At 37.2% G+C, this 16,715-nt stretch overlaps 1 protein-coding gene across 1 annotated transcript; it reads left to right on the top strand.

Moving 5' to 3' along the window:
- Positions 1–12,156: 12,156 nt before the first annotated feature.
- LOC109080698 (growth arrest-specific protein 1-like) lies at positions 12,157–14,432 on the top strand. Its single transcript, XM_019095730.2, has one exon. The coding sequence runs from the start codon at positions 12,669–12,671 to the stop codon at positions 13,452–13,454; it is 786 nt and encodes a 261-aa protein (XP_018951275.1). The 5' UTR covers positions 12,157–12,668; the 3' UTR covers positions 13,455–14,432.
- The last annotated feature ends 2,283 nt before the right edge of the window (positions 14,433–16,715 follow it).

Genomic DNA, 16,715 nt, shown 5'->3' with positions numbered 1-16,715 from the left:
TATTCTCTCTGTCTCTACCTCTCAGTGCCAGTGCAGAATTAATGGGCCATTTGGGCTAAGCATTATGGCGTAATCCCAAAACTTTTATTCACATCACAATTATTCATCCATTTTGCCATACAATAGAGCTTTTTTTGTCCATGAACAAACATAGGATAGGAAAATGCTGGAAAATATGCTTCATAAATAGTTAGATTGAAATGAACTACATTTTATAATCCACTTCAAAATATTCCTTGTAAAACTGCTTTCTCATACTGTTTTTAGGTGGTTATATCCCTTGTTAGGAGAGAGATTCAGACATGATTATAAAACTAGTTTAATATACTAGTTAAAGCTGAAAGAATTTTAAAATTATAAATTAATTTTCTTAATTAGATTCCATATTTTAGATATGTTTTCGTTATGCTAAAGGAAAAGGATTGTTGGGGAATGTTAAAGTTACTTAAAGGTTATGTTGTATCATTCTGCCAAGTTACTGTTAATCTGCTTTTTTAAATCTAGAAATGTTTGCTCAATGACATTCTAACACTGGAAGGATCGGGAAAAGCTAAATTTGAATTATGAAGATATAACGACGCATACCCCTCAAGTGAAAGTAAAATGCTTTATTTTGTTGTTTCAGTATAGAAGGTCTTCCCATTTCCAAGACCACCCACATGAAAAGATTTATCAGTATGCATTGAAACCACAAGCAATTACAATGCAAAGGACCACTCTGATGAGCTCCATATGCCTAAAAATCCCAAATGTCAATGGCAAACACAGCATATTAAGTCTTGATGAGATACATGTCTTCTAATCCTTTTAATGATTTGTGCATGTTTAATTATAAGTGCTCTAAACATATCGAAAAGGCATGTCTGCACTGTTTCTATTATGGGATGAGAGAACACACACACACACACACACACACACTGGTGTTTATTTTCACCCTGTCCGCAGACCAAACATGATTACAAGTTGTACAGTCAATATTTAGATATTGCGGTTAGGCCCTCAGCCATGCTCTCTATTCTCCTCCCCTCAATGTGTGCATGTCATCAGACAGGATATTCCCACTTTTACTGAACTGATCTCAGTATTGTGGCAATCACTGTAATTATTACAAGACATTTGTAGCTGTCAGTGCATTTTAGGGATGTAACGGTATGAAAATTTCTTATCAAGATTATATTGACCAAAATTATCATGGTGACCAGTATCATCACGGTATTGTTAAAATGGGCTGGAAATGTTCAAAAAGTACTGACACATAAATCACTTCACCAAGTTTTATATTTAAAACCAACAAACAACAAATACAATGACTTTTACGTTTGCATAATCACTAAAACAATAAAATCATGATGTCCGGATTTTAAATGACTGACAACAGTTGATCTATAATATCATGTTCAAATATCTAATGTAAATGTTCAAATAATCATATTAGTACCTCAGGACTATACTTATAACTCTTAACACTGTCTACCTTTATTGTGTCTGATACTGCCACTTATTTGTATATAATGCTCTGTCCGTGTCTTTTCTGCCTACGGGCACTGAAGTCACTCAAAAATCTCAGTGCTCTACACGTACGTCTATGTCTTTTATGTCTTGTTATTGTCACTGTATGTCTGAACCTCGTCATAAGCATTTCAATGCCCAGTTTTCCCCAGTGTTAACTATGCAAATGACAAATAAATGCCTCTTGACTTGACTTGAAATAAAGCTTTGAAAATGTTTCTTAAAAAGGTAAACCTCACATTTCAGCCTTTAAATAAAGAAAAGGTTTAAGTAAGTCAAAATGAAAATTGCTGAATAAATAATTAGATGTATTTTATCTGCTCCATAAATAATTCTAGATAACTTATTTGAATTGTTTAAATGTTGAATCCACATAAGCTTGTTTTTCATCAACGGTCACAATTTACAGGACATGATTTAAATTCAGTCCGTTTTTTTGGCCAGACAAAACCTGCTGTGCACAAGCTGAATATACAGGTCCTTCTCAAAAAATTAGCATATTGTGATAAAAGTTCATTATTTTCCATAATGTAATGATAAAAATTAAACTTTCATATATTTTAGATTCATTGCACACCAACTGAAATATTTCAGGTCTTTTATTTTGTTTTAAACGAACTGATGATTTTGGCATACAGCTCATGAAAACCCAAAATTCCTATCTCAAAAAATTAGCATATCATGAAAAGGTTCTCTAAACGAGCTATTAACCTAATCATCTGAATCAACTAATTAACTCTAAACACCTGCAAAAGATTCCTGAGGCTTTTAAAAACTCCCAGCCTGGTTCATTACTCAAAACCGCGCAATCATGGGTAAAGGACTGCCGACCTGACTGCTGTCCAGAAGGCCATCATTGACACCCTCAAGCGAGAGGGTAAGACACAGAAAGAAATTTCTGAACGAATAGGCTGTTCCCAGAGTGCTGTATCAAGGCACCTCAGTGGGAAGTCTGTGGGAAGGAAAAAGTGTGGCAAAAAAAACGCTGCACAACGAGAAGAGGGTGACCGGACCCTGAGGAAGATTGTGGAGAAGGACCGATTCCAGACCTTCGGGGATCTGCGGAAGCAGTGGACTGAGTCTGGAGTAGAAACATCCAGAGCCACCGTGCACAGGCGTGTGCTTTTGAACCAAGAAACAGCGGCAGAAGCGCCTGACCTGGGGCTACAGAGAAGCAGCACTGGACTGTTGCTCAGTGGTCCAAAGTACTTTTTTTTGTTCGGATGAAAAGCAAATTTTTGCATGTCATTCGGAAATCAAGGTGCCAGAGTCTGGAGGAAGACTGGTCAGAAGGAAAATGCCAAAATGCCTGAAGTCCAGTGTCAAGTACCCACAGTCAGTGATGGTCTGGGGTGCCATGTCAGCTGCTGGTGTTGGTCCACTGTGTTTTATCAAGGGGCAGGGTCAATGCAGCTAGCTATCAGGAGATTTTGGAGCACTTCATGCTTCCATCTGCTGAAAAGCTTTATGGAGATGAAGATTTCATTTTTCAGCACGACCTGGCACCTGCTCACAGTGCCAAAACCACTGGTAAATTGTTTACTGACCATGGTATTACTGTGCTCAATTGGCCTGCCAACTCTCCTGACCTGAACCCCATAGAGAATCTGTGGGATATTGTGAAGAGAAAGTTGAGAGACGCAAGACCCAACACTCTGGATGAGCTTAAGGCCGCTATGGAAGCATCCTGGGCCTCCATAACACCTCAGCAGTGCCACAGGCTGATTGCCTCCATGCCATGCCGCATCGAAGCAGTAATTTCTGCAAAAGGATTCCCGACCAAGTATTGAGTGCATAACTGAACATAATTATTTAAAGGTTGACTTTTTTTGTATTAAAAACACTTTTCTTTTATTGGTCGGATGAAATATTGCTAATTTTTTGAGATTTTTGGGTTTTCATGAGCTGTATGCCAAAATAATCAGTATTAAAACAATAAAAGACCTGAAATATTTCAGTTGGTGTGCAATGAATCTAAAATATATGAAAGTTTAATTTTTATCATTACATTATGGAAAATAATGAACTTTTATCACAATATGCTATTTTTTTGAGAAGGACCTAAGTATAGCCAAAGTCTCTGTAAATCCACTCTATGACAGTAGGTGGCGCTTATGGAAAAGCTAAACTACAAAACACCATTGCGATTAAAAACACTTCTTTGGGCATCACATGGAGCGAATATGTAAACAAAATGCTATCGAATCTTTTCTAAAGACAGTCAGAACCTTTCAGAGGTACATTCATATAATTAATTCATTTATATATTCAATTGTATAATTCCCTTAGCACACCTTTAAAACCTCCCAGCTTTACCGCCATGTTCCATGTTTTCGTTTAAAATGAAACTATTCTGCGTGCTGTGCGCACGTGAGACTGTTTCTTAAAAAACTGTGTTTTATACTGGATAGTATTTATTTATCTGTCTTCGGTTGTTCAAATCAAGGTAATCGAATATGGTTATAATGATAATTAAAATATGAAACGGTAATTCATGATTTATTGTCAAACCGTTAATCGTTACATCCCAAAATAGACAAAATTCTCCTCTGTTTTCACACATAAAACACACATAAAAACTCCATCCAACAAAAAAAATCATCAATAGTGGAGGTTCTTTGATTATTAAAATGTTCTTCACACTACACAGAAGAACCCAGACTGGTTATATGTAGTGTTAATGAAGGTAGGCAATGAAAATTCGGGTTTGCCTCATAATTTCCCAACCCCATTCTCTCCATCATTCTAGTGCCCATTGCCGGACTTCCCTTTGGGCTTGAGTGGGCTGCAGCAGCCCATGGGCCCTGCTTTGTAGGGTTCCCCGCCTTTGCCCGCTTATGTTTGTTTGATTTGTTCTTTACATGCTAGTCAGAATTCAGAAATTATTAGCCGCATTTCCACTGCACACACAAGATCTAAATGGACCAGCAGGGGCTACAGCTTACCACTGCGACCTTCGAGGCCACAATCAAACAACATACACTGGTATTTATTATTATTTCACATAGAAGAATCGCGTCTGCACAGATTAGTTTGTTATCACATGGCTACTTAAGCCTAGCCCCAAAGGGCGCACATTTAGAAAGATAATGATCAATTCTCAAATGTTCACACATAATTTCTTTACAGAGGATGATTCTATATTACTATATTAATGTTCAACTAAATTATGCGATCATCTGATGAGTTTTGAGCGCTCTCTCTCTCTCATCTTACTGCCATTACACATAGTGGGGAAGAAATGTCATCAAAATGATTTTAAATAAAAAATAGCAATTTAATGAATTTCTGTTATTATAACAGCTATGCCTATGATGCAGGACTTATAGCTTAGGCTATATCACACAAAGAGGGTAAGAGGGTTTTTTTCTCGAATATCTGCACGATCGCAAATGTACAATAAACAACAACTTACTGAGTAACTTTCAAAATTCAGTTTTGCTCCGTCAAAAAAAAAAAAAAAAACAGCAGAACTGCTGCGTCTCCGAACAACAGTGTTTTGTTCCTCAGCATTACACGGACCAGCAAATGATTTAATCAGGCTACAGTCGTTAGCAAAGTTAAATTAATCAGCTTTTTAAACTAATCGGTTGATTCAACTCACTCATTAAGACAGTCACTAGCTGCCACCTACTGACGGTTGTAGTTTCATATTAAAAAAAGTAGCTTATTTCATTTTTGCGATCATTTAATATTTCTACATTAAAATGTTATATTTAAACTTAACATTTATGAACAATCTATCTATGATTTTTGTTGATAGTGATTTCATTTGATTGTTAATAGCCAACATGTCTTTTTATTCAATTGAAAGTATTGACATAAGAGGACACAGATATGAAAATAACTTTTAAAATACTAATAAGCCTGGCTTTTTTTTTTTTTTTTTTTTTTTTTTTTTTTTTTTGCACAAAGTTATTTTAGGGCTTTGATCTCTCAACTGAGAGAACACATCCTGTTTATGTTCTATTTGAGGGCATTTGTAGTGTAGGTATAGGGCCAAAAAATAACCTCAAGCCCAGGGGCCCCTGCCCCCTAAGTCCTATCAGTGCCTATCAAATTTAAAAATAAAATATCTCAGTGCCCCTACAATTATGTCATCTTGAATTTTGTGTAGCTGTAGTTTTTAAATAATTTGTTTTTCTTTTTCTTTTCAGTCCTCTCCAACATCAGATGCATACAGATATTTGCAGATAGGAGATGGTGTACATGTATAAGATGCAGTGGTTCCTTTAGGGGTACAAGAGCTTGTCAGTGCATGGGGCAGGGCCCTAAAAGGGACAATATTGTAGCTTAACTACACCTGATGGATATTAGTAGTAATATGTATGTTCATAGTAGTGCTATGTGCCTTTTAGAGGTGGTTAAGGTACAGAGTTGTCCTTTTAAAGGTACGAGTGACAAGTCGTTGCACCCTTAAAGGGATAGTTCACCCAAAAATTAAAATTCTGTCCTAAATTATTCACCCTCTTGTCATACTGAACCCGTAAGACCTTCGTTCATCTTCAGAACACAAATAAACATATTTTTGATGAAATCCGAGAGCTTTCTGACCCTGCATAGACGGTAAAGAAACGACCATGTTCAAGGCCCAGAAAGGTAGTAAGGACATTGTTAAAATAGTCCATGTGTCATGCACTGAAAAAAAAAAAGATACTTAATTTTAGTAGGTAAGTGGTAAGGTAAGTGGTTGCAAACAATTTATTTTAGCTACATTTAATAAAATATGTTGAAAGTTAGTCAACTAAATTTGTTTATTTAAATGTAGTTAAAATAAATTGATTGCAACCACTTACTTTAAAAATTTAAGTAAATTCAATGAATCATTTTTTTTTTCAGTGATGAATGCGCAGCGGAGAATGACACAGAGGAGAAGAATTGTTTAATTAAGTTATTTTTGTTTTCTTGTGTACAAAAAGTATTCTCGTAGCTTCATAAAATTAGAGGCGACTTTAGAAATATCCTTACTACCCTTCTGGGCCTTGAATGTGTCAGTTACGTTGTTCTCTATGGAGGGTCAGAAAGCTCTGTGATTTCATCAAAAATATATTAATTTAATTTCTGAAGATGAACAAAGGTCTTAAGTGTTTGGAACAATCTGAGGGCTAATGACAGAATTTTAATTTTTGGGTGAACTATCCTTTAAAGGTTTACATTTTTTTTTTCTGAGAGTAAAATTATGTACCTTTTACCTCAAAATGGCTGAGAGCAGCTAGAGTTTTACTGTGTGTTTGAAACTCTAATGCAAGCATGGACTAAATTCCAAATGCACCCAGTTGGGAATTTCAGGCAATGTGAGGAAAGCTCATCTCTGTAGACTTACACATCGATTTATTATTGCTAGTGATGACATTTGTCTAACCATGGAATGCTGATGTCGGCTTTAAAGAGCGGAAAGACAAAGACCGTAGAGAATACAGGTGGTGGAACAATTTGGTAAAATAAGTCTCTGTTACCTTGTTCAACCCTAAAAACATCTCAACATTATGTGGTTCCTTGATAAGAAATCAATGTCTATATTAACTGCTAATTTCTGTTTTTCTTAAATTGAATTACCCATTTGTTTTAAAGTAACAGCAGTCTTCCAAACCCATTCCTTTGCAATACTGCAATGATCAAGCTGGAAACTAACACAGATGCAATGAAGATATGTAAACATCTCTGAGTTTGTCTATATTCGTTTACCTATTCAGAAACTCACTGTCATCTGTGTTGATGGTGGTGAGCTAAAGGCTCAAACAATTCCACTCTCCTCCCCTCTCTCTAGCCCTCCATGGACAGACAATGGATCGTTCACACTGCCCTGCCTTCATGCCACTGATTGGCTTACGGTAAAAAACATTCAGGCCTCGTGGGAACTTTCCAGCTGAGATAATAATCAGAAGGGGGAGGAATGGGAGAGGGACAGATACAGGCTACAATACGCAACAGAGACCTTATTTACATCCCATATCCCCTTCCCAAACAAATCAACAACAACATGGGCCTGATGAGAGGGACAGAGCTGGTGCCATTACACTGGCTGCTAAGCTGAAGCTAATGGCTTTACTTCGGTGTTTGTGCATATGTGATGTATACACTTAAACATGAATCCAGGTCATGGTACAAAATATTTAGTTTTTTTTTTTTTGTGTGTGTGTTGTAATGATCATGAGAGTTGTTACTATTGTACTTTTTATTTAATTAGAAATAGTACACCAGAATTTGGTGTTGAATTGTAACTTAGTGACCAACAAAACAGCTGCATGTCAGTTTCCAAAAAATATGTTATAGTATAAGATCATAAATTGTACAAGAATGTAAAATGATCTACACTACAGTGTGAGTGTAAGAGCTCTGCTCAGGACCACCATGAATTCTCTTTTAATCAGTGAACATACTGAGGCTTAATGGGTCAAACCGTCCTGGGACATGAGAGCTATGATGTCAGTTAGCCCACATGGAACACATTTCATTTGCTTTGTGATGAAAAATTGGTAACACTTTGCAGAAATGTTCTCTGTGTTAATATTACTTAGCAACAGCTGACTGAAATAGCATTTTTTTTTAAATAGGACAGATGCATATTGATACAGTAATACTGCAACTACACAACTGCAATGACTAAAGTTTTGATAACATCAAATGGATGATTCTTTTTTTTATGGAATGTTGCAGTGTTTATTATGAATGATTTATCAGTGCACAACATTTTATTTATTTTTTTAAATAAGGCCCTGCAAGATTGAATAAAAAACATTAGCATGCCAGTCCTCTTAAAACTAAGACTGTTCTCTGATGTCATGTACACACGCACAAAGGTGGGCAATCCGTCCCTTCTGCAACCTATCACTACCATGCATTTAGATTGCAAATTTACTTTCTACAATCCATTTAAGTACTGACTAGACAAAATCAAGTCCCACTCTGTGTTGTGTCATTCAATAAGCAACTTCTCTCAGATACATAATAGAGAAAAAAAAGTCACAATTTCCATTTGGGCTTCATGTCCAAACTATATGTTATTACTATAAATATATGTGGATTTGAAGTACATCAAAGAGCAGTGCTGATGTATATCAGTTTAAAGATAACGCATTTTCACAATTTTATCAGTGGGAAAGAAGCATGTGGCTCATTTGGCTCTTAAAAGTCACAGAAATTGCATAAGTGAATTGCATAAGACTATTCAAAACAATGACATCTAAGTAGTGCTGTACTTAGTTTGATGTTACAAAATGAGAATCTGGGGTCAATTTTATTCACTATTCTATTTCAATAAAGGATGAGCAAGTGAAAAATATTCAGCATGTTTGGGACCTTCCATTTAGATTTATTAGTATTCATAAACAGTTTTCTGACTAGTACACAACTAAACATTAAATGACGATTGTTTCAAAGATGTGATTAAAAGTTTGGTAAATTATTATAAATTCTGTTCAAGGAAACAGCTTTACCACTTTGACATCAGCCAACAGTTCTGTTCTATTCTTTTACAGATGCTTTACTGTTTAAATATTACCAGACCCTTACTTTAGGGTCAAGTGCACTTTACAGGTTGTCTAAGTGAGGACAGCAAAGGGCCAACAATCCATTTAAAGCTTTTAGCTGAGATGGTTGACTATATAATATGGCTTTTTACACACACAAAAAGTTTTATAGACAAGATGTATGTGTGACATACTAGACCTTAACCACACATTACAGTCCTGGAGTTTCAAATAGGGAAATTCCATCTAAAGTATTTGCTTAGTTCAACAGATGGTGTTTGTATAAAGAGCTTTAGAGAGGGTCTTCCTAATAAAAGGCCCGGGAAATGGCTGCAACAGCTCATTCAGAAACATTTGCTTAAGATATGAAAAAAGCAGACAGTTAAGCAAACACAGACCAGTGAGAGTAGCGGAAAGACAGTTAACAGCTGTTTCCATTAAATCAGCTTGGTTGAGCCAGGCCGTTTTGGCAACAAACTAATATCATAGTGTGCAATCGCTGTGCCTTTGAGAGCTTCTGGACAAGGGAGGTCCTGATGAATATGTTTTTGGCAATGAGACTTCAGTGTGTGTAATCATTTGTGACAGTGGTGGAGACGTGAAGACTGAGACTTCTTGAGCGCTGAGAAAGCCATGTGCCCGCTTTCAGAAAAAAGAAAAAAAAAACTCAGCATTCCTAATCTTGAGTTGTTATGATTTATGGTCACTGTGACTGTGGGCAACAGTACAAAACAGTTTCGATAGAAAAAGGAAATTCTGTGTTTTATAAAGTAAATGTCTTAATGTATTGTGATTTCTTTACTTTGGTACTTTTCAATAGCTCTTTTGACCATAAAGAAAACTGTATAAAGCAATATGATAATCATTAATGGCATGGCACTTTTGTAGTTTATACCTATTTTAAGCATGCAACTGGTTAAAGTTATGAAGGACAGAGTTGTCTGTTCATGCCTCATACTTCATCTGAGCGAGAGAAAATTTGGCCCACTTCATTTCTGGTCTGCGTCCAACACTGACATGATTCAGGCTAGATTTCAGCAGCATGCATGCAGCTAGAACTTCTCTAGAAATTATGCAAATTATAAGACACATCTTAGATCCAGGTCTTTCCACTGAATGTTCTCTTTTATTTTTTCCCCTGATCGCAAAGCCTGGTCTACTTTTCAGCAAATAATGATAAACAGGTCTGACAGCTTGGCAAGAGGGGACAGCCGACTCCTCAGAGAGATTCTGAATACATTTCACAGCAGTCCTCTCTATAAGAAAAGGAAATGCCAACATCTTGCAGTAATAGTCTCAACAGATTGAACAATTTCATCCTTTGTTAGGAGTGAAGCCTTGAGCTCTGGAGTTGCTTGGAGTCCTCTGTGTATGAATGAAAATGTGCAGGGCTCATATTCTGTTTTCTCAGTGTGAGGCAAGCAGTTTCATTACTTGTTGTGTAATAGTTTGTGATTTTATTGATCTATTATTTTAAACTTTCTCGTTCTACTAAATGAAATCACACCAGATAGCAAAACTGCAGCACTTTTCTCATTTCCAATCAGTTCAAAATGTAATTTCTTTACTTCAACAAAAACATGCTTGTGAGAAAGCTATGTTAGAAATGGATGTGCTGTATTACAGTTTTTCTGTGGAATGTTAGAGAATTAGCATGAGACTGTTTGCTCCCTTCCTCCCAAATGGGCCATCTAATCTTCCTAATTGGAAAAAGGAGAAAATGTTGAAAGGTGGAAGTGGGGTAGAGGGCATTTTTGGCCAGCTGCCCAAGCTTTGTGGTTTGAGCGCTGCAGTGTGGGTCAATGTAGCATGGATAACACAGTCCGCTCTGTTCTTCAAAAACTGCCCCTTCTCTTTTTGCAGATTTGGGCCAGGTGATGATCATAATCAGAACCTGAAAAATGGAAAGCACAGGATTAATCCATAATCATGTAGATGTACATCAAATGTGTAACATCTAATTATAATTTTATAGAATTATATAGTTTAACCAATTACATTTCTCAAAATGCAGACCTGCAACTATCTGGATGTTAAACATGAATGAGAAAGGGCATAATGAGGGGACAGGACAGTTTTTGGGGTGAGAACAGAAGGAAAAAGAAAAGATGTGTTGGAACAGCTGTTATTTTGCTCCATTTAGGCAATCAACCCAACCAGAGAGGATCAAAGGATTGTTCATGCAATCATCTGCTGACCAAATGCAATGCCCAATGCATGTCATCACAGAAATCACCTAAGTGAACTTCCAACAAGTGTTTCTAATAGAGAAGCATGTGTCCACATGCCTTGACTTTTGAAACAAATCTTTAATAACTGTTGTAAAGATTTTGGGCTTATTGATTGAGACCCACTGACAACATATGAATCTGGAATATTAACACGGAAATCATCGGATCATGCATCAAAATGGAGAAGTGATGATTGCAAAAACATCTTTGAAATCCTTTTGTTTAAACAGACAAATCCAGTTCTCCAAATAAAGCAAAATAAAATAACTGTCTGCAAAATGTCTGTTAAATTCATTATGGATTGTACAAACATGGAGAGACATAAACCAATGCAAAATTAAACACACACACACACAACTCACTGCCATGTTATTTCATTTAGAAATCTTTCAGTTGATCTTAAGAGAATTATGTTTTATTTATTTTCTTATGGGTATTAAAACAAACTTGACCTTAAAAATGTCAAAGGAATGTGAATGAAAGCAATGGATTAAGTTATTTCAAAGTATCAATAGCATTCTATTTTTAAATCAAACAAAATAAAATTATAAATTAACAGATCTCAACTCATTTTACCTCTAACTCAAATATTTCCCTATAAAAGTTGTTCTTCCATGATATTTCTTTGGAGTGCAGATACATGAACACTTAATAAAACACTTCTTAAGACAGGCTGAAGGCTAAATAACCTCAAATAATTACACATAATTACTTAGAACTGAAAATAGCTAAGCACTGCTGTTAGGGTACTTTCTGATGACTGGGCAGGGACATGCAATGCACTTCGATAGCCAAAATATTCTAGCACTGTGTCACCGTAGGCGCGGTCTGATGCGTTATCAAGTCAAATTACCGCCCGCACCCTCTACACATTCTCGACCTCCGTCAAATTCTGACCTCCACCCTCTAAGTGACGTCAGAAATCACAACAACTGATCAGACCAATAGTGTGCTGCATGCATACTTCTGGGGTCCGGGTAACTGAACAGATCCAACAAGACATCTCAGAGGAGTCAGAGTGAGTTGAACTTTTTCCAGCTTTGTTATTTGGACAAGATGCGGTGTGAGATCGCTTTTGGAATGTTTCGATGTAATTTATAAGCCGCCGATTCCTTACTGGATTAGTCTACTGCACAAAGAGCAGCGAGAATAAAGACTCCACGCGCTTCAAGATGTTGCTGCACGTTTTGCTTTCGCGGCTGTGAGCAAATGTGATTCGTTACCAGCCATTTGGTGTTTTGTCCATGGAGGGGTTTCGATACACGTTTCAGTGGATATCGAAGGAACAAATATGAGCACACTTAACTATCTGAAGGGGTCAGAAGAACGCGGCTAGACGGTGGGCATGGAACAAGAGTTGTTTATCTCAGTCTCTGGTGGAAAACATTATGGGTTATAAACCAACAAATGGAATCCCTTGACCTAATAATCAACTTTTAAGCCTCTGCATCATAAAGAAATGGCAAACTATGGCAACTCTCCAGCCATTCTACGGCTGCAAATATTGATTGTGTCCATCGGCTGTGCATTGGTATGTTATAGTCGTTTATCCACCGCATCACCGGCACACAACCAGCGTTTGATATGCTGGCAAGCCATCATGAAGTGCCAAGGAGAACAGGAGTGTCACTACGCGTACACACAGTATCTAAACGCGTGCGGTCCGGTGATAAACGGCAAGAAGAAGAAATGTCCGAGCCACTGCATTTCTTCCATCATTCAGCTCAATCTGACTGTGAACGGCCCGGCACTGGAGGACTGCGACTGCGCCTCGGACACTCTATGCAAGATGACCAAGAGAGCCATCGAGCCCTGTATACCTAGAACGAGCCACATGGGCTGCACCGAAGCGCGTAAGCAGTGTGAGAAGGATCCCGAGTGCAGCACCGCCATGCGGGACTATCTGTTTCACTGCAGGAAACTCTTCGGCGGAGAGCGCTGCTCTGACGACTGCAGGCGGGTCATCACGAACATGCGCTCCATCCCCAAAGCCCAGCAGCTGGACACTTGCGTGTGCGACGGCACAGAGAGGACAATATGCGAGTTTGTCAAAGGCAGCATGAAAAACTTCTGCTTTAACGACCGATACGGCGGGAGTGGCTTTTCAAATACCGAGGACGACTTGGACTACGACTACGAGACGGATTATGAAGACGAGGAGAGTGATGCGTGGGATTTAAGAGCACAAAAGAGTTCGATTGTGATGTCCACCATTTTGACACTTTCTTCTCTTGTTATAAAATAGGGCACGTTTTCAGAATTAACTGCATATTTGGCCTGGGTGGAAATAATGGGGGGAATTCGAACTTCCCCAAATTAAACCCTAACACCCCCTCCCCCAGACATGGAAGTAAAAACAAAAGGTGCGCGCGCGTGTGTGGGGGTTATATACATAAGTGTGTATATATACGAAGTATTTGTCCAAGTACCAAGGCACTTGGGAAGTCTCAAGGTTACAAGCAACAGTAGCGCTAAGTGATCACGTTCCCGCGGTAAAAGTAGCATGTTACTTATCACTTTATTGTAGGGTATAGCCTACACACAAAAATATGACAAGACCTTTTGTGTTCTGGATAGAACGTCTTTAGTTGAAGTGCGGGCGCACCACGACACGGATCTCATATCGTAAAATACTGACAGAAAAACAGTCCCCTGAAAGAGTAATGGAATAATTCGGACATTGTATTTGGTTGTATTAGCTGTCCCCGCGTGAAGTAGTCTGTTTCAGTTGGCAAAACATGTTAGTCTCGAACTTTTAGTGTTTTTTTTTTTTTTTTTTTTGAGGGCGTTTTCTGCTTATATGCGCTTAAAATGTACAGGTACACGAGAGAATCATCCCACTAGGTAAAAATAAAGAAAATGAGAGAACAAGAAAACCAGAATTCCGTAGTAATAGGTTGTTTTAAAAAACCTAGTTGAGCTGCCAAAATCAGCACACCATAAAAAAGGGGGAAATTTGTCTATTATGTAAAGAAAATATGCTGGAAATATGTGCTCTGCTATATATTAAGTTATTACGAAATATTGTGGAAACTGCTATTCAAAGAGAAAAATAAATATTGTTAGTTTATTTTTATATGAAAGATTGGTTAGTGTAAAAAAAAGATTATTTTAAATGTGTATAATGTTTCTGTATCATATAATTGTGTGAATAATGTTGATAAACAATACCATGTAATACTGTTTATAATGTTCATAAAGATTGGCTTCAAATTATTCAAAAGATCATCTGACTTGTGTGTCTGGATATTTCACTATATAAACTACAACAACGTTACATGCAGATCTGATGTCAAGTAAATTAATGTATGTTTTTACTTCCTATTGTACACTCGAAAGCAGATTCATTCAATTTTATAATATGCTATAAAATGAGCATTAAATATCCCAAGTCATTATAAAGTCATTTAATCAATTATGTTCTGTCTACCATCATCAAAAAAGTTTTAATTTCCACCTGACATCCCCTGAAGTTTATAAATGTTACCAAAGTCTTTATCTCAAGCATGTGCTAGTCAAACATTTTGGCTCTGTCTGTGCCTGCACTTGATCTTGTAAACATAAATGTTTACAGAGGGAGTTAGTCTAGGTTTCCAGAGACTCTCAACATCTAAGGAAACAAATGAGGTTGTCTTTAAACAAGATCAGAGTTGAGCTTGAGCCAAGAGACTGGCTTATTTGTTCAAAGCCTGAGTGTTTATTTAAAGTCTTCACTCAGGCTGACAAGGAAAAAAGCAGTGTTCGCGTGAATGAAGCCTCAAGTAGCCATCACAAACGCACTCAGCCTGCTACTGTGTGTGTAAGTGGGCTTGTCGCTGCTCAAAAGAGTTTGCTTCTCAGTGTGAGTAGCACTTGTGTATCTCCTCTTAGATTCAATACGCCTCTTTGTTCTGTTAAGTTTAATATAACAATACCAGCTTGATACCTAGTTAGCATTCCAAATACAAAAGAGCAATAAGGTATTATGCCATAAAATATAATAAAATTTGCCCCCCCCAACACCTTAAAAAAGGTCAGCCTCTCACAGAAACGAATCATTGAGAAAAAAGTGAATTTTTATGCTGTGTTACAAGAGTTCTAGAGATCCAAGATGGCAGCCATGGTGCTTATTTACTTTTTAAAGCAGACGTGAGACTAGGCTTCTCAGTCTTAATGAATGAAGGAGAAGTCGAGTGGCACTTCTGTCATGCTAATACTAAACACACAATAGAGGCAGTACACAATGACCATGGCACTTCATTCTGTCTTCTAGCTGACACCTCTAGAAAGAGCAGAGTGAACGTTCTTGAGAGAGCAGAAGGAGAAGATAGCACAATGTAAATTATGTTAATCTGGTCCAAATGGAGGAGGTTACTTTTTCAAAAACGACTTTCTTCAATATTTTTATGCATCGTTTGTATTTATACATGTTAGTAATGCATTTTAATAGGAAAAAGTAAATACATTATTTTTGGGATAGCAAATACTTTGGATAAATAAAGCAGTATTTTAGTTTCCCCCTTGGGGATTTCATTTTTTTTTGTGTGTGTGTGTGATGTAAAACGTTGTCAGAAAAGATGTATTTATCAATCGTCTGGAATTTAGTTTCTTGTCTTTATAATGTATAAGCAACAACAATGGCATATATATGTTTACATATTTAATAGAGGTGAAATATTTTTTATTTAGTTTTGTTATTCCTTTTTTTTCTTTCTTTCTTTAATGAAAGTATTTACAAAAAATGCATACTGACTTGTAACTGAACTTTTCTGCATGTTGTTTTCTCTGAGTTTGAAGTAACAAGATGAGGTGAACTGACTATTCGTCCTCATCAGGTGAAGGGCCCCATCTCATTTCTCAGATCAGGCGTGCTGTGTTGAACCTGTCTCATCCAGTTTTTGTTGAGAACAGACCCCTTTAAAACTGACAACACTGTTGTTAATCCAGTTATGTCCACAGATTTGAGTGTAAAGTAAGTGAAAACAAGTAGCAAACATTGTGTTTAAGATTCCTATTACTTTCAAATTCTTAATTTTTGTGTAATTTGTGCCAGCATGTGTACAGATTGAGTTGGCTTTCATGTAAGATTCAGGATGTGATAAAAAAAAAATACTAAAGTCCTCTCAACTGAACACAGTTCATCTACATCATAGTGTTACATAAGCAATGAGACATTGAGCAGTTTCTCTTTTGTGGAAACTTTATCCATAGTACATTTCCGCTGTTGACATAAAACAAACATGAAAACATTTTGAGAGGGGAATGCAGGAGAAAAAAAGAGTTTTGGTTGTCAGGCCAGTGGATGGGAAGAGGGGGTTGGTTTTTAAGGGGTTCTTAAATAAGGAATTTGGGGGAAGGGCAGGCAGTGAAGGGCCTTTTCTGAATGACCCTACATGGACAAACAGAGGACCCCTCCACACCATCAGCATACTTTAGTCTGCAGAAGTGAGCTGGACTGCATGGGTGCATAAGACTTGATTGCTCTTCCATCGAGGGGATGAAGAAAAAGATGGGAGCAGTGAAAAGA

Source organism: Cyprinus carpio, chromosome B5 (genome assembly GCF_018340385.1).
Source record: "Cyprinus carpio isolate SPL01 chromosome B5, ASM1834038v1, whole genome shotgun sequence".
Classification (NCBI taxonomy): Eukaryota; Metazoa; Chordata; class Actinopteri; order Cypriniformes; family Cyprinidae; genus Cyprinus; species Cyprinus carpio.
Note: the sequence above shows the minus strand (reverse complement) of the source record. Positions and strands in the feature narration are given on the sequence as shown.

Bases quoted from the DNA above. Each gene is read 5' to 3' on its own strand.
- LOC109080698 (XM_019095730.2), top strand. From the start codon at position 12,669: ATGGCAAACTATGGCAACTCTCCAGCCATTCTACGGCTGCAAATATTG.